At 39.8% G+C, this 19667-nt stretch overlaps 1 protein-coding gene across 3 annotated transcripts; it reads right to left on the reverse strand.

The window, feature by feature from the left end:
- Window positions 1-2779: 2779 nt before the first annotated feature.
- hapln3 (hyaluronan and proteoglycan link protein 3) lies at window positions 2780-9908 on the reverse strand. 3 transcript variants are annotated; one of them, XM_031295187.2, is made up of 5 exons: window positions 9813-9905; window positions 8810-8950; window positions 5670-6068; window positions 4329-4631; window positions 2780-4243 (listed from the first exon to the last, which is right to left on the reverse strand). In XM_031295187.2, the coding sequence occupies exons 2-5, from the start codon at window positions 8937-8939 to the stop codon at window positions 3966-3968; spliced, it is 1110 nt and encodes a 369-aa protein (XP_031151047.1). In that variant the 5' UTR covers window positions 8940-8950; window positions 9813-9905; the 3' UTR covers window positions 2780-3965. The 3 variants fall into 3 exon arrangements, with proteins under 3 accessions (XP_031151047.1, XP_035858838.1, XP_031151048.1); XM_036002945.1 differs by having other exon boundaries at window positions 3966-4243; window positions 8810-8977; window positions 9813-9908; XM_031295188.2 differs by having other exon boundaries at window positions 3966-4243; window positions 8810-8953; window positions 9813-9907.
- Window positions 9909-19667: the final 9759 nt, after the last annotated feature.

Below are 19667 nucleotides of genomic sequence, written 5' to 3' on the forward strand. Positions count from 1 at the left end.
TGTGTAATGTTGCACACATACACGTCTGTTGTGACTTTGTTCAGATCCCGAATCCTGATGTGAACATACAGTATGTTGTACTGTGCTGTACCAAATAAAACTTGGAATCATCTGTCTCTGTGAAATGATTGTGAAAAACTAATGTCACTTTTTTTACCCAGGAGTCATTCACATTTCATATTAAGGAACTGTACTATCTAAACTATAAATCACACACAGATATTCTGGAAACATCCTCATCATCCCCTGAGCTGTTAAATTTGAGGTTTAACTCTCCAAGCCAGAGGAACAAACCTGGCATTTAGTTTGTTTTTACCTTCCTGTGGAACGCAACCGTGAAAAAAACACACAGTAAATAGCTCCTTCATCGGCCTCTACAGCTACTACCTTCATCACTACAGTCACTGCAAACAGATCTGCTCTGTGAGTGAAGCCTTGTATGTATATAAGTACACGTGTGGTTGCATTTATGTGGTGTGCCTGCGCAATCACACTAATCTGATGGCATGAAATCCCTGTGTGTGTGTGTGTGTGTGTGTGTGTGTGTGTGTGTGTGTGTGTGTGTGTGTGTGTGTGTCCGTGTGTGTCCACTCATGTCTGGCCAGCAGGTGTAAATAGGACGTGTTTATAAAAACCTGCTGGCCATATAATCAGTGGGGCTTCTGTTCACACCCGGATGTAGGAGGGCGTAGCAATGTGTTCGACCCCACTCGTCTAAAAGTGCATCGCGCACCCAGACAGAGCTACGCTGTTTACATACAGTGGCTGTTTTGTATGGGTCAGTTACCCATCTCACCTTTCTACCCTGGCATTCCTGTTTGAACTGTAAGTAAAACTGTATCGCACCTCGAGAGCAACACCAGCCAGCGGGGGTTTATGAAAATCACTGAAAACATCAGTGTTTCACAGGTACACATCCAGCAGTTAAAGGGCATACAAAAATTCTTCTGAACATGTCATTCATTTAGGAACGATTAATCAAATTTTAGCCATGACTGTTAGAACATCTGTTGGTCATTCTGTCAGACAAACATTTATTTCCATAAAGAAATATCTCAAAATTTGGTACAGACACTTATGGATCAATCCTAATTACTTTGTTGTTATACTGACTTTTCACGTAGGTCAACATTTCCTCTTTCCAACACTTCAGTTCTGGTTGTAGACCTCTAAATCACTACAGACATCTCCGATTAGTACATCAAAACAAATGTCTATTCAGTCAGACCATCAGGGTACTTTAATTCATGACAGGGTGCCTCAAAATCTATGCCATGTTTATTTATTATTAAATGGTTAATGCTAACACCTAACATATATGCTAATATCCTCATGTTAGCGTGTCAACATGTAAAATATTATGTTAAATGTTAGCATTTTACCATGCTAACTATGTGCTGACATGCATGCTAATGTTAGCATACTGTACAGCTCAAAGTACAGCTGTTTAGAGTGATGAAACTTGAGCTAAGATTAACCTAAAATGTCTTAAAATGGCCCACTGTTTCAAGTTATGCTCTGGTGCCACTCAGGCCAAACTCTGAACTTTGAAACTAATGTTTCTGCTGTGTTGTAGGCTAGCAGCCTCACTTGAGTACTAGCATGGCTATGGAGTTTTAATCTTTAATATTTAGACTTGAAATAAGTGTTGCATATATTTAGTTAAAAGACTAAAAGGTTTGACTCACCTAAAGCTGCAGGACTAGACACTGTTTCTCCCATGTAAAGCACTGGCTGGTAGAGACAGTGGTTACTTCTCTGTCTAGTAGGCCAGATTTGGGAAGCCCTGCTCACTTTCCAAATTTTTACACGGTCCAAAAGAACAAAATGTGCCCTTGCTGGAACATCTGCACATGGTACAGCGTAACATCTTCACCTGCTATAAGGTTGTCTCCAGGTGTGTCGCACAAGGGGGTAAGCCTCTCCCCGGCACGCGTAGCTCCTATGGCGCCATTTTGATGCTACCAAGCCATCACCTACCATTAGCATTCCATTGACTGCCATTCATTTTGGCGCCACTTTTACAGCGAATAACTTTACATCTGAAGCGTTTAAAGACTCAATTTGTCCATTGTTTATTTCTAAAGCAACACAACAATGTATAAAAGGCTCCATTACCTTGTATCTCACATTATGGCTCCGTAGCAGACGTTTTTGTAAAAATAGGCTAACGATTGTGTCATAACCACGCAACTTACTGTCGCATAGTAGAGAATCTCGCAGGCAGTTTCGACTTACATTCACTGTTTAAGTTTAATTACTAATGTTAACTAGCATTTTAGTTAGCAATAATTAGCCTGTGCCTATGTTATCTCCTTACATATACCTACGCTCTCCGTCTCTGCAAGATTGGAAATTATTGAGATTTCTCTTGGCACAGCTACCAGAAGACTTACAATTTTCAAACAGCTTGCTAACGTCACATCTACGTCTTCGAGCTCAGTTGGAGGCTGCGCAGTAACGCTCAGCCATCACCGGAAAAGTGCTTCTAATATCCTTCACTGGTCTTCGTCCAGAGCAACGGGATCTGTTGGTCCAGTTTATATACTGTCTATGGTGTCGCATCAGTGGCTAATAATGAGTCCTGTGTGACATCAGTGCTGACCCTCCAATCTCTTCCTACACGTGACCTAATCTACCAAATTTAGTTGACATTCTCACCCTCAGATTACACGTTTGTGCTTGAGTACATACAGGATTTACAACAACTTTAAAGTTTAAATGATAGTTTGCCTAAATCAAATTCTAATTTCTTCTAACAAATGTACTTCATATAAAAAAACATCTCAAAAGTGGTGTTTTTATTACTTTGTAGAAAATAGTACAAATGCGTTAGACATATATAATGAAAAACAAAAGATACATGTATGTAACGAAACACTGTTTCTTCTTCCACAACGGATGTAAACAAGATAGTTTAAATATTACAACAATACAGATACTCACTCATAACTCTCCATCATAGAGCACTACTCTTAATCACCCAGAAAAATGAAAAAGAGATGCATTATACTTAATAAAATGAGATACACAGACATTTCAGGAGACAAACAAATACTCCAGTATATTCCACAGTGTTAGAAAGACAGAAAGAGTAACCTTCAGTTAGTAAGTGTACAATCGTGGACCAACTGGAAAGATCTGACAGGAAAATAATGAGAAACACTCTCCACTCCCTCAACCATCAAGGTGCCCTTTAGCAAGGCACTTAACCCAGAAGTGTGTGGTTGTAGTATGAAGCTCCCAATATTGAATGTTTAAATGTTCTGGAGAGCACTGCAGAAAACAGACAATGTAAATGTGTTGAATAAATACAGGGTAGATGAAGGATTGAGGTACGGGGGGAGCAGTGATTTAATTTGCGTATGAAGATCGCAGCCCTTTGCTGTGTGTTATCCCCCCTTTCCGGTCATTCTTAAGCTATCAAAAAGGCAATAAGAAACTGTGGCAAAGAATTTGGAGCAACATTAGCTTGATTTGATTTGAGAGGGAAAACTTGCAGCAAAATTACTTACTGAATCTACAAACAAACTATGGGAAGGTGTTTTCTTTTTCAGTCGTTGTGGTTTCCAGGTTCCATAATCTTGTAGCAAGCCTTCCCAGAAGAGCTGAGGCTGTTACAGCAGCAAAATAATGCCCATAGTTTTAGAAAGAGATGTGAGTGTAATGGTCGTGTCCACATACTTCTGGCCATATAATGTAGACATTTTGTACAAGTGGCATTGCATGATGGATGCACATAGTTCAACAGTTGTTGACTGGTAGTTGAGTTCAATACTGATCAGTTACAGTCTTATGGAGGTGGAATGCAATTAAACCAGATGGCCTCAAAATAGCACAGAAATGAACAAACTGGCTAACTACTCACTTGCTTCCAGGCTACAGCCAACGCTAACCTCTCAAGCAGAGCTTTGAGCCAGTGCGTTAGAATGGTTTGTTTGTCTCTTGTGTCGTGGAGAAAGAATCTACCGATAACAGTAGACGCCAAATTTCAGGTACAGAGGGGGGAACCCAAAACTACGCACCCCTGGTTCTGGTGGGCCGCAGTTAGCCCGGGCCTTTGTTATAGGATAACGGACACTCCCATCAGCCAACCATCCGGCGTCACAGCGGTCCAATCCCATCAGCCTCCAGGCGGCGTACATCTGGCCCACTTTGGCAATTTGAGATCCATCACTGACACAAGTCTGGACCGCTTCTGTAAAGTTGAGCTTGGCCTGGTCGTTTAAGAAGTACACAGTCCCTAACGCAGAAGAGAATCATAAGTGAAAAGATTGTCATATAGTGATGTAATTAGGTTTAAAACGTGCACAAACACTCATACTGACCCTTGACCGAGGCGGAGAAGCAGAAAGCATCATAGCGGTAGAGAAGGCGATGCCGTTGTCCGTAGCTGCGCAGACCAGGAGCTATATCCACGCCCCCGCAGCCATCACGTGGGACTGTGATTGGATACTGCACTGTGCCATCAGCCAACCAGCCAGCGTTACACCAGTCTAGCCCCTCCTCCCACGCTGTGAAGAGCTGCTCAAATGTAGCCAGAGTAGCCTCCTGATCCTGGCACACTTGTTGGGCCCCAAAGAAGTTAAAATGGTAGCGTCCTTTCTGAGAGAAGTAGGGGAACACCACGCCTATATCGGGAGGAGAAGTGTATTATGACAGTTTGTTCTTGTATCTTGTATCTTTTTATGGTCATATTACCATATATATATATAGGCAGGTGACCTGGTGGTTAGAGAGACTGCCCTATTACCAAAGGGGCTCATCCAAGCTGAGATGCATTGGACATTGTGTCTTGCATCTGAAGGCATCTATAATATACAGAATAAAGCAGAACTGAAATGTTTAGGGCTTTAAGGCTACATTGTTACCCGTATAGGGGTCCTGTGCCAAAATTGACATGGTGCATATTACTAAGTAAATAAGTGTTTAACCAAATTACAACAAACAAGTGGTCAATAGGGGCCCACCATGGATATATCATAAAAAATGGAAGGCTGGACTCGAAGATGGCGCCCATTCACCTGAATGAAAATTGCTCTCCCAGCGCATAAGCCTAAAAGGTATAAATGCTTTCTGGTTTGCTTTCAGCCTACTGCACATGAGCATTAGTGTTTCCCATATAAAAATAGCTTTTCTGTTTTACAAACATAAATCCTTCAAGGTTTAAAAACTGTCACCAGTTTTACAGACGTCTCTTAAAATGGCGGTTTATGTTAAAAATGCTTTTCGGGCCATAAGGGATGATTTAGCTGCAGTAATGCAAATGGCCACTGTGATAAATTAGCGCTGTATCAGGGTTTTTTATTTTTATCCATTGGGCTCACAGATTAGTTTTACTGCTGGGCCTCCTAGTGGATTAATCCAGCATTGTGTCTGTGTGTATCTACTTCAAGTGCTTACACTCCAGGTGGAAACTGTTTCATCAGGTCCCATCTTGAATGAGCCAATCCCTGCCACACTGTACTTGAAAGTAGAACATCGCATTAGGCTACCATCACCAGCTTTTCAGTTGACATCTCTCTATCATCTTCAAAGACTCACTTCACATAACATTTCACCCTAATCAATACACTTAAGCCTTGACGCACCACGCACGCACGCACCCATCCACCCACACACACACACACACACACACACACGCACACGCACACACACTCTCTCCTCACCCCGCAGCTCCAGCTCCACCGTCACACTCTCGTCCTCCAGGCCATCAATCACCTCACATCGGTATCTGCCGGTGTCGTTGAGTTGCAGCTCATTGATCACTAGGGACATATCCCCTGGTGCCGAGCGTCGCAAGCGCACGCGGCCCCTGAAGCTGCCGTAGCTGCGGTGACGGTTGCCCATGGCGACCATAACCTCAGTTTCCCTGGCGAAGGCTTCTGGGGAAGCAGGTGCATGGACAGTGTTGGCAGGCAACCAGGACCATTTGACCCGGGTCCTGCGTGGTGCGGACAGTTCAGGCTCGTAGTGGTAGTGACAGGGGAGGGTGACGGTGCTCCCCCTGGTGGCCGACACTGAAAGCTGCGGGGAATCCACGTGGAGGCGAACCCCGTTAAAATAGACTAAAAAAAGACACAAACACCAGAAATACAACATGTGTTAAACAGTCGAATCCTAACTTTGTTTTCTATATTTGGTATTGATGATGATGATGATGATGATGATGATGATGATGATGATGATCTAAAGCTAAAGCACTCTGGTCTGTGTAGAAAAGCTGTACTGAGCTGGTCAGGTAACTATATGGGGTAGGCTATAATTGCATTGGATGTGATTGGTGTATTGGGTTAATCCATGCATTTTATTTTATGGATTAACCCATCCCGCAATTAACATTTTTAACAGCAGACATTTTGAATTGTAACAGCAGGGAAAGCATAGCTGCAACTAATAACATTAATGATGGCTCCATAGGTCCTAGTAAACCGTGCGTGTGAGCCAGGATACAGTGCCCTAAAATACACGTTTTTCATGTTTTTCAAGTACATGTTTTTCGGTCAAATGGCCTTTTGAATGGGAGTGTTAGGGGCACTTTTATGCTAGCCTTAAAATAGCTATTTTTAAAACACTAAGAAGGCTTGACACAACATGAGCCTTTGCTCGAAGTATCACAACGGGCTCTACACATGAACAAAAGCATTGACAACATTGTTTGTGTACACAGAGTTTACTAAAAAGAAAGGTTTTGAGCAACTCACGTTAGCAGTGTTGTTCTTCCGGTCGCCATCTATCGAGCCAGTCAAAAATAGTCGAGGGAGGAGAGTAAAGATGGAAAGCTCCAAAAGCTTAGTTCCATATAAATGCACGGATAATTCGTTGTTTTGTTGTTAGTGAAACACAATATTGACCTTGTAGTTGAAAAAGGAGCCTCATATAAGAATGACATTTCCTCCTATGGAGTCCGTTCATTCGCATTTGGAGATTGCCTATTTTTGACTGGGAAAATGGCGGATAGCGTAAACAACAACTGCTAACGTGAGTTGCTCAAAACCTTTCTTTTTAGTAAACTCTGTGTACACAAACAATGTTCTCAATGCTTTTGTTAAGGTGTAGAGCCCCTGGTGATACTTCAAGCAAAGTTTCATGTTGTGTCGAGCCTTCTTAGCGTTTTAAAAATAGCTATTTTGAGGCTAGCATAAAAGTGCCCCTAGCACTCCCATTGAAAAGGCCATTTGACGGAAAAACGAAAATACGGTAATTCTTAAAAGTGGCGATTCCGTCCTAAATATGCTTTTAAACGAAAGTTTGACTCGGGTACATTCACAAAAAGACACTAGGTTGCATTTTGGCGAGAGTTACACTTTAATATAGGCTATGCTTATATATGCTGACGTTTGTGTGCATTAACACACCTCACAGTGGACATTTTAATCTGTCAACCTCAGCTGTAACTAATAACATTAATACCGTCTTACTAGCCAACCTAAATAAAATGGAGTCATCGTAAATGTAATTATTTACACTTCTACTTTTCCTGAAACTACACTGAGAAAGATCTATTCAGTCATGTACTACTCACAGTGTGTACGTCCCTGCAAGACCAACTCTGCCTTTTTCCAAACTATTTACATCAGTGAACCTGTAATTGTACAGATTAAGTGCAAAGTGGTTTTAAGTGCAAATGTGTGAGGAAAATATAGGAACTAAGCAGTGGACCAAGGGAACAATTGATAAAAAAACACCTAATGCTACAGAATCTGTTTGGAGAAACTGATATTTTAAGTTGAGGGCAACATTAACATGGCTATGTTCACATCATTTAAGTTAAGGTAAGTACAAGTACTCTTCAATACACTTTACACACTCACAGAGGTCTACTGCAACACAAACCACATCAATCACTAGCAGAGTTTGTTTTTACAACCCGGTAGACTGTCCGGGCTCCATTAAATATACAGTTGTCTTCTCCCGACACATCCAGATGTTGTGATGTACACAAATGAAGCATGTAATGGATCTGTGTCTCACACACAGAGGTGGAACAAGTATTCAGATCTTTTACTTCAGTAAAAATAGTAATACTATATTGATGTAAAAAATACTCTGTTACATGTAAAAGTAAAACTACACAAGTATTAGCATCAAAATGTACTACAAAAGTAAAAGTATGCAGAATGGCCAATTTCAGATTAATATATATTATATCACTGGATTATAATTAGCAATGCATTCATTTGGCAATTAATGTTGCAGCTGGTAAAGGTGAAGTTAATTTCAACTAGCCTATTTTATATACAGTACTGGTTGGTTCACATCGAGGACCCGTAAACTGACACAAATTAGACCCATTTTATAAGATTTTGTCCCAGGGCCCCCCGTCTGATAAGATTTTTGCTTTTAGATGTTTATTACAGAAAGTGTATGAAACCGATGACCAAAATAGTCGTACATTCTGTCATTGTGTTACTTATGGATGGAATAATAGGGAACTAAATTATTCCCCTTTTTGCTGGGGACCCCCTGGAATCCCCTCAAGGAACCCTAGGGGTCCTAGGACCCCACTTTGTGAACCACTGGTTTAACAGCCTATTACATGTTAATAATCTGAATCTGCAAAGTAACTTAAGCTATCAAATACATTTAGTGGAGTTAAAAGTATAATATTCCCTCTGAAATGTAGTGGAGTATAAAGTATAAAGTAGCAGAAAATGGAAATAGCCAACCTAAATAAAGTAGGCCTACAAGCTATCTCAAAATTGAGTAAATGTACTTAGTTACATTCCACCACTGCCCACACATGCAGCAAAGCAAACCCAAACAAACTTAAAAGGCATCCAGACGCACAGACAAACAGGGGACCTACTCTCTCCGTTTCCGTTGCCGTTGATGTCGTGGTAGTGAAAGCCATTGTTGTACCCGGGATTCCAGCCCTGGCCGCCGGGCAGGAGTAGGTACAAGCAGGCGGCCAGTAGGGGGCGCAGTAGACTGAGCATGATGCTGTCCTCTGCTAAATCAAGGAGCAGAAGAAATACTGAGCTCTTTATTATCTGTGTAGCTGTGATATATATAGGCCACCGGGGTGAGGACGTTGCAAAATCACACACTGGTGATTGTTTGGATAAAAACATCTGAATTGAAGCTCAAAGTTGTTTGTCACACCGATTACGTATACTGTAAATTAGTCTCAAAATAACTGCAATAACTTTAGTTTGGCTCAAGGGAGACAACACGAAGTGATAATCCAATTTCACAATTAAAAAAGTTCCCTGTAGGCTATCCTGTTTTATCCTCGAAAAAATGTGAGGAAACTTTATTTTTAAGCATGTGTTGTTTTTTGTTGTGTTTAGTGTGATTGTGGTTGTTGTTCTACACATTCCTTCATGTTAAATACAAATGATCTTTTCACAGCCAACATCTATAAAATAAATAAATAAAAACTTGCAAAGCAATGTGATGACTAATGATAGCCTACATTACAGGATAGGTTACAGTGGATCGATCCTATGTCTTGTAGAAACTTTTCAGTCATTGACAAACGTCGAAAATGTACGTCTAATATCTTCAAATTCTTTTCTTCACAGTTTCCTCTCCCCTTAGACGTGTAGCCACATCCCCTAAACGTTTCAATAAATTATAACATAGGCCTACTAATTAACGTTTTATATATTTTAATTTTAATGTATTGTTACCGCGGCTTATGAAGTAGGCTAGCCTATATGAGTCGTATTCAAGTAGGGTAACCATAACATCGTTTTAAAATTCAACCTCACAGCCAGCTTCACAAAACAGACAATAAGAAAATAAGCGAACTACCTCCGGCTTAAATCTTCCTTATATGGAAAATAAAAGTTGTAAAAGTCACTCACAGATAAGCAGTTGTCCGACCAGTGTGTCTTCAGCTCATCTCCTCCTCATCCTCTGCTGCCTCTCTGCTCACCGGACCCGGACACTTCAGAGGAGCGCGCGCGTGACGTCACGGGACGAGGCATCCCCTTTGAAGTAAACAGTGACCTCATCATACACGAGCCCATACAGCAGATTGGCAACTATTCTGATCGTTTAAGTCATTTTTCATGCGTAAATGCAAAATAGATTTGATGATTTTTAGCTTCAAAAATAGGATGATTATTGTAATTAGTTTGTATTTATTTGAGTAGTTTTGAGGTTTGGACTCTTTGGACTCTGAGGTTGGACAAAACAAACATTGTGAAGGTGTCACTTTGCGCTCTACGTAACTGGCGGCATTCACTATTTTCAGAATTTTTACAAACCAAACAATCAATTGAATAATGGAGAAAATATTGAGACAGATTAATCTATAATAAAATACAAACTGCAACTCAAATAATCTAATGATGTGATATATAATAGAATAACGGTCACAGGGGACATTTGTCTGCATTGAGTACTTTTAATACTTTACTTAGGCTACTTATTTTTAATAATTGTGTTAGGATAACAGTCTAAAACTAACTAACTGAAACAAATACCTGTACAGATACTAATACCACATCACCACATCTTGCACACAGATGCAACCTGAATTCTATCAGCATCATTGTTCAAAATTAATGAGGGTCAGGTCAAACCAGTTGACCCCTTTCTTGATCTCATCTCATCCCATTAAAAATGTAGGCAAACCCCAATGATGTTCTCTGTCTCAACCTTTTTTTTTTCATTTTGGGTGTGCAATGACAAGACAAAAACAGCTACATGTCCTTCATCCAAAGTGCAAATATAAAGCTTAAACATGCTGTAGCTTCATGTAAGCAAACAATAATATCCTGGCAATTTTACAAGGTTTAAGGCCATTTAACAGCAAAGGAAAATCCTAACAAACAGTTAACAATGGAACAATGCAGGTGTTAGGTGTGCCTTTGTGAATGACCCGACTCTAACCATGGAGTTTTAAAATATAAATGAGGGATATCAAGTGTTTTTCCACCTGTATTTGTCATTGTAAGCACTGGATTGAAACTAACTCTAAATCCTTAAAATGTTAAATGTTGTGCGTGTGAAATATTGCACATTTTTTAATTACAATAAATAACTGAGATTTATGGCAGGTTATGTGAAAAACAATGTCAAGTGTTAAGTGTAAAAGTTAATCTTTTTAAACAGCAAATATTGTCAAAGGCTGCCAACATCTGTATTGTTGCGGCTGACAGAGCATATTCCATGCCCCCTGTTTTGACATGGCCTCAAGTAACACAGCAAATATTGCCACATGGACTCGTATTTCAGTCATTAGTTGAAATAATAGCAGCCGTGGTGGAAAACAATTCCTGTTCTCCTCTGGGGCTGGAGAGAATGTGCTGCTGCTATATCTGAGTGAAGGCTGGTTATCACGGTGCAGATGGAAGCTGCCCTCCTGACACGAGCACATAGTGAATCCTGAAACTGTAGATATTATTATCTGGCATCCCCCGGAAGAGCCACACACTCAGAGTCCCACAAACTAAAAGTCTTAAGCCTCGATGAGTCCTGCACGCAATGCTTTCCTCTGTGGTCAGCCCTCTGCAGCCACTGATGTTTTTCTTCATGACTTGACTGACACCCAGCCGACATAACAAAAACCCAAGACCGCCACTATTTGAGCAGGGTGGGGGGAGACAACCACAATGTTGAGGGTTTAATTTTTAATCACTGCTGTGGTCACTAATCAAGGATACCATTTGTTTATTTACCACATTCAAACATTAAGCACGGAACATAAAGTTGCATTACACCAAATACTAATTCCAGTGTAACAATACAGCCACGCTAGCAGCTCTGTCAAGCTGTACGGCACAGCGGTGCATTGAACTAAATGCTAACAATAGCACAATGGTGAAAAAAGAAGTTTTCATATCTCTTACTTAAAGGTCCCATGGCATGAAAATTTCACTTTATGAGGTTTTTAACATTAATATGAGTTCCCCCAGCCTGCCTATGGTCCCCCAGTGGATAGAAATGGCGATAGATGTAAACCGAGCCCTGGGTATCCTGCTCTGCCTTTGAGAAAATGAAAGATCAGATGGGCCGATCTGGAATCTTCTCCTTATGATGTCATAAGGGGCAAGGTTACCTCCCCTTTCTCTGCTTTGCCCACCCAGAGAATTTGGCCCGCCCATGAGAGAGAGACATCATGGCTTTCAAGGCCACACCCCCACCCTCCACCTTGTCCCCCCCCCCCCCCCTCTCCTCCTCAATAGTATTTAAAGCTACAGACACAGAAATGGCACATCCTAAGGAAAGCTCATTGTGGCACTGGCTCTAGTGGCTGTAATTCTGCACCAAGGCTGAATTTCGGGAAAGAGACTTCAGATACAGTATTAGGGGACCACTAAGGTCTATATAAAAGAGACTTCAGATACAGTATTAGGGACCACTAAGGTCTATATAAAAGAGACTTCAGATACAGTATTAGGGGACCACTAAGGTCTATATAAAAGAGACTTCAGATACAGTATTAGGGGACCACTAAGGTCTATATAAAAGAGACTTCAGATACAGTATTAGGGGACCACTAAGGTCTATATAAAAGCATCCAAAGAGCACCATGTCATGGGACCTTTTAAAGATGCAGTAGGTAAGACTTATAAAACTAACTTTCTGTTAGTTGAAAGTACTTGTACTTTTCCTAGAATATGGCAGTACTTAAGCAGAAGTGCTCAAGTAAATGCACTTAGTTACTTTCCACCTCTGCAAAAGCATTGTAACATGGTCACATTAACAATGCTAACATGCTGATGTTTAGCATGTTCACAGTGTTCACTACATTAGTTTAACATGTTTAATGTTGTCTTAAAAGACAATTGAACTTTAGTTTGAGTTTATGTGGTCTTGCAAACAGTTTAGCTACATTCATTTAATGTTACAGTCATGGCTTAAAAACAATAGTCATTTAAAAGCCCAGAATCCCAGATCCGGATCGCCACCAACCACTTCATCAGTTGTGGTTTGCCCTAAACTGAACTCCACATGCCAGGATTCATCTTGTTGTGCTCGTCTGCCTCCAAACTCCATTCTTACCTTCTTTTCTTAACATCAACAAACCAACATCTACCATCTGTCTGAAACTCCTCCTAATACTACAAACGGCAATTTTATTGTGTTCTTCCCCACAAATTTACACAGTGCGGAAATTCAGATGATGATGTGATGATTCGTGTCACTTTCACATTATAGGACATAGTCATGAAAACATTATTTTCACATTTGTCACAAAAAGAGGTTAAATTAGCTCATTTAAAACATCTCTGGTTAGGGTTTGGGTAAAGGTTTTGAATATTTGCATCTTCACTCATCATCATTGACGCAGAATACCCTGAAATACAGCTTTGTTTCAGTGAATCGCTCACGCTCAATCCTTCTCTCTCCACTTCCCTGCATTCTGTCTTCATTACCATCTGAAATATGTGCTTTGAAAGAAAATATCCATGACGGCTTCAAAAAAAGGGCTTGCTTCCTTGCCTGGGATTTCCTTTTTAGCCACAATGCTATCCGGTCCACCACTTTGGTCCAGACTGAAATATTTCAACAACTATGGATTGTCGAGAAATGTTATTTAAAGTTTTTAAAGTAATTTATGGTTCCAAGAAGATGAAGATGAACTTTGATGATGATACTGACTTTGATAATCCCCTAATTTTTCCTTGAGCGCATGAAGTTGACATTTGTTGTTTTGGATAAAATGTCTCCACAATTATTGAATTGATTGCCGCGGAATTTGGTAGAGCAATTCATTGTCCCCTTAGGATGAATTGTAATACATTTGTTGTTCGCATTACTTTTCATCATCAGGTCAAAGTTGAATTTATTCAGTGAAATATCTCAACATCCACTAAATGCACTGGCATAAAACTGCACACATGCATGGTTCCCAGAGGATGAATCTTGCTGACTTTGGTGATGCCCTGACCTTTCATCCAGCGCCACCATGAGAGTAACATATTTGTTTTTTAGTGAAATGACTCAACAACTATTGAAGGGATTGCCATTTTGGTAGGGGAAATTATTTCCCCCTTGGGATCAGTTGTAATAACTTTGGTGATCCACTAACTTTTCATCTAGCGCCACCATCAGGTCAAAATTGAAATCTTTCCAATATTTAGATTTACAGTATAACTAATTACCAGCAATACTAATGACATACCACTTAGCCTCAGCTGCACTTTGTGATTAGCTCTAGTTAGCTTGCTAAGCTAAGGTGGGGAACATGGAAAACATTATACCTGCTGAACATCAACATGTAAGCACAGATTACCTGTGTAACCTGGTTTCTGACCTTCATGCAAACACACTTAGAGCTCTATTTAAAGTTACATTCAAGGTTTTAAGAATAATATCTTAAAGTGACTGTTTCATTTCATTAAAAACTGTTTACAGGGTGCCAGGATAGCTCACCTGGTAGAGCACGTGCCACATGTATAGAGGCTTAATCCTTGCAATGGTTGCTTGTTCAATTCCAACCTGTGACCCTTTGCTGCATGTCATTCCCCCTCTCTTTTCCCTTTCAAGTCTAATGAGCTGTCCTGTCAAACAAAGGCCTAAAAATGGCCAAAAAGTAATCTTAACCCTTGTGTTGTCCTCCGACAACACAAGGGTTATGTACTTCCGTTTACTTTGTTGAGAATTGCTCTCTAAACCCCGTCTCTTGTAAAGTAAGTAAGTAAAGTTTATTTCTAGAGCACATTTAAACACAGTTTAAGCTGACCAAAATGCTGTACAAAAAAACACTAAGGTGCTGTATTAACCCTTGTGTTGTCCTCCGGGTGTTAAAAAAACCATGCAGATGACAAGCAAATAAATCTTGATTTATGGATTTCAGTGATGTAGGAAAATTGCTTTATTCCCTAATAAAATTAAACGTAAAATTTTAAGAGGCAGGAAGATAAGCATCAACAGCACCTAAAACCCTGAAATCTGTCTGTTAATGGCTGCAGCCCCCCGCTCCCCCTGCCAGTGTGACAGCCGTTTCCCCCTCCCTGTGTGTCTCCAAGCCATTATCTCCCAGTGTGTTTGAAAAGACCAGACCGGTGCTCTTCCCAAAGCCCCAGATGAAAGGTTTCGGCCTGGGGCCCTAAATACCAGCAACCCCTCTGAACTGCTGGGTGACTGTGGTGTTCGAAGGGGTGTAATTTCTGCAAAGCTGCAACATTCAGGTCCAGAGAGGCCAGCGGAGCTTGGACCTGGAGCCCAGAGAGACCACATGAAAGAGGAAGAGATGACTGTGTGTTTATGTTTGTGTTGTTTGACTGAACAGCCAAGCAGGTGATCGTGTCGGTTTGTGAAGTCACACGCTGTCATTAGCAGAGACTCCTCATAGAAAGGTTACTCACAAAAGGGGTGGGTGGGTGGGGGTGTGTGTGTGTGTGTGTGTGTGTGTGTGTATGTATGTATGTATGTATGTATGTGTGTGTGTGTGTGTGTGTGTGTGTGTGTGTGTGTGTGTGTATGTGTGTGTGTGTATGTGTGTGGTTTTAGTGTGACTGAAATGCGTGTGTAGGATTAGAGAGGAGGGCCTCAATAAAAGACCAACATGAGAGTGAACTGCAGGGCTCAGTGTGACAGTTTCCAGCTTGATTAAAAGATGGAGGGCAGAATGAGCTGCAATAACAAATAAACACTACAATTCCTCATCTTTTTGTGACTCACTGGTGTAGGTTTAGCACCAACTAAAAATACAAAATGCCAAATAAGGGGTGTAGTTATGATAAAAGCCGCTCATCACCTGTCAAATCAACAGTTTCCAACATTTATTTGAACAGAAATAACATAGGATTTTCCCTCTTAGATGACTTCCCTTGGGATGGTGTCTGTGTTGGTACATACCTGATCTAAAATAGCAGTTGTTTTCCAGGAGTGGATCCATCCAGTTTGAACCCGCTGCAGTGCCTCCAGTTTCCTGCCTCCTTTGGCCCGATGCTTCGGCCCGTCCCTGGCCAGCTGTCATACCAGGAAACCAAAACAGAGCTGATGGAGGTGCAGTCAGTTGGATTAAATTCATCATATTTTTTCAAGACAACTCTGGGAGACATTGTGTAATTCACATAGACTAGTATATTAATATTAGTCAGTATTTACTTCACTATTTAATGTCCCTGGTAATGGCTTCGTTTGGATAACACTTTGCTGAATGCTATCGAGACAATTAGTACATTATGGGCATTTTCACATTTTTCATAAGTAGGTATCATTTCACTTTCCTTACAGATTTAAACATTGTAGTTTTTAAGCCCCCTGATACTGGAACACAATTTGTTTTTTAAATTGCATTTTGAAATGCATCAATTTCTTATCAGGTGTAGTAAATAAAACACTTTATCTCAACATGCTATACATATATAATTTCAGGACAAAACAAAGTTGTTTGCTCAATATTTCAAATAATAGCTGGTTAAATTTCCCACAACCTTTATGTTTTTGTCAGCAAAAAAGTAAACTTAGTGACTGAGCTGTAATACAAAAGACAACTGAACTGACAACTGAGGAAGCAACTGTGAGTGCTCACACAACAACTGAGTGTTTTTCTACAAAGTACTCCCTAATTATAACAAAATGTGGCTACATACAGGACACATCCAGAAATTATAAAAAAAACAAAAAAAAAAACAATAATGGCTAAGTACGATAAGAGCAGTTAAAGAAACTAAAAAATCATCCCTCTGAATACTGGACACTAAGAATCTCCCTCCTAAAGCTATGCAGAGAAAAGGACAACCGAGGGAAGACAAGATGGAACATTTGGCATTTTATTAAATAACAAAGGGGACACAGAGGAGAAAACTGTCATTAGGTCCTCAACACTTTAAATGCCAGCAACTCCATCATGAGGGGAAAACAGCTGGTGTGTTGAGGAGTGCTGGTGGTAACTAGATGAGATCATTATATAAGACAACTGTTGTCTTGCATGATAATTAGCTGCCATTTACTAATTGAGCACGAAAAGTGACGTAATCTGGTGTACAACAGCCTTTTTCCTCCAATACTACCGTTTGCTGTGCTGGAACACTGCACCTCAATCATTTAGCCTTCACAGTGTCAACGTATTTTCTTGAGTTTTAAACCCCTAGAGAGGGATTTCACCACTTTAGTGTGACCTTCACAGACTGTAATGAGGCTAAGCGGGACGTGCCCTCCTCGGGTGAAGACACCTTTGGAAGATTGTATAGTGGTATAAAGAGAGATTAGGCCCCTGGGGTGTTTAAATGCTAAACAGGCAGTCTTTTGATCTGCCACCTTTTTAAATGGAAAACAGCTCCAATTAATTCAGCAATATGAATATTTAATACAACCTAAATCTTCCATCCAGTGATATACATAGAAGTACAGACTATTGCTATTGAAGCCATTTAGAGTCGATTAAAAATGTCTGTTTTAAATTTTTTATTTATTCTTCATTTTAAGATACAAATACCAAACATAAAGGAATCCTCTTAGAAACACAATACTGAAATTATTCTTTTTTTTTTTTTTTTTTTTTTTAAATCCCGTCAAACTTCTATGAGGTCAACAGTCAGTATAGCAAGAAATTAACTCATATAATACCATAAAACACATCAATTTTTTAAATTTTTTTTTATCAATCATAGAAAACCCGAACAGTGGAGACACAATATATATACAATACTTTGAATGTTGATAACCACTGAGAAAATATATGAAGCTAAGTCACCAATAAATTCAAAATCAGTTCAACTTAAGTAACACTAGTCAACAAAATGCATGCAGACAATGATAACAAGGGTGACTGCTTATGGAATCATCTGCAACAATAATAAATATTGTATAGTGTTTGACACCAACCTCTCAGTGACACCGCTATCCCCTTATGCATTTTTTTTTTAAAGATCTTGAATTAATATTCATTGTTATCAAAACTAACACAGTATAATATTGCACAAGCCCATTATTCATAACTCATGGGGTGGAAAGGTTTAGACTACTGTGACGGAGGCGGCAGAAGCAGATGATATGGCGGGTCGTGTCACATGTCCAGTGGAACCGTAAAAATCAGTTTTAATTTGGTTTCTCTATTACAGTCTTATCAGTGGGGCCTCAGCTTTCAACTGGAGGCATAATGTTGGACTCTGAATATATGGGCTGCAGCAGACATTAACATCCACTAATACGGACAGATCTCAGTACAAAAAATATTGTATATAGGCATGTCACATAACACTAAACAACCAAAGCAAGGGATTCCCCCAGACTTTCAAAGCTCAGTTTAATCTGACAAAGAAACTGAACTGTGAGTATATTTTCTTTTATTTTGCTTATACTTTCACATGTAATGTTTACTGCTCTTAAACACTTCAATTATACTGTTTGAAATAATACTAAAATTGTAAATGTCAAAACACAAACATCAAAGTGTCATAAAAGAGGTGAAACTGTGAAGCACAGCAGTATGTGTGTGTGTGTGTGTGTGTGTGTGTGTGTGTGTGTGTGTGTGTGTGTGTGTGTGTGTGTGTGTATTAATGAGAAATGTTTCAGTAGCATTGACTGTACATTAGGAGCTGATCTGCTTTGACCTGAGACGATAACCATCCATCAGAAATGTTTATCTTGCAGCCTCTACACTACACTACACTCTACACTTGTTAATCTCTGTTTATGATTCTAACCAATTAGTAATGAAGACAATTGTTGTATAGTCTTAAATGTAATACTGTCATTTCAAAAACCCTGTCAGCATTAAAAAAAAAAAAAAAGATCTGGTGAAGTGGTTCTGGTGATAACAATCTCAACACATGCTTCTTTCTACAATCAATCCACCTCAACAGCCTGTTAAAGACGAGACTAGTTAACTAAACTAATTTTTTTTTTTTTTTAATTAACCACCTCATGAAATTTGTTACACATGCGGTAGCAGCCAATGAAATGGATACTGCAATAGCTGTCACGTGTAAAAACAAAAACAAACTCTGAATGAATAATGTAAGACTTCAAAACGTGAGTTTTTGTGTAAGATGTAAAATCAGCTCATGACAGCAGTACGTGTAAATCTCAGTCAATGGCTCACTTTTTCAAAAGTGATAAAGTGCCTCTGCCCTTTCACTCAACAATGATCTCAAACTCTTTTTGGTCCATTGTTCAGAACAGCCTGTCTGTCAATGAGGGCGTTTCTTCTGGCCTTGAGTTCACATCTGTTTGGCTGCTAAACTGACATGTGGTTGTGTGATGGTTCATTGACTTCAATGTCCCACAATGACATGAAATCTAAAATCTAATTTATGTGAATAATCTAACGTTCGGTGTGTGTCTGTGTCAGTTCACCATAAACTATATTTTTCTAAATAAACCCACAGAAACAAAAGTCTGAGGATGCGTTGGCACAAGATGAGTTGATGACTTTACCTTAATCTGGCCTGAAGACTCCAAATGCTTGGTGACATGAATACATGTTTAGTAAAAAATGAGGAATTGTGTAAATAGTGGGATGCTCGCATTTCTGTTGTTGGCTGCTGAGTGAATACTATGTTTACATCTTGGATGTTAACCCTCTAAAGCAGTTCAAAGAAATGTACTGTAGGAAACATGAACTGAGGATTTTACTGTCCAAACCACTGCAGAGAAATATAACACTAAAACGCACACAGTGGGACACCTTGAGATTTTGAGTGTCTTATTTCTGCTCAACAGAGCTTTTTTTTACTATTTGGTATTACTTCCCCATCAAAGAGCAACAAGCATGTTTCTTACCAGATTTCTTGCCAATATATCAATCATATTTC

The sequence above is a fragment of the Sander lucioperca genome, chromosome 7, assembly GCF_008315115.2.
Source record: "Sander lucioperca isolate FBNREF2018 chromosome 7, SLUC_FBN_1.2, whole genome shotgun sequence".
NCBI lineage: Eukaryota > Metazoa > Chordata > Actinopteri > Perciformes > Percidae > Sander > Sander lucioperca.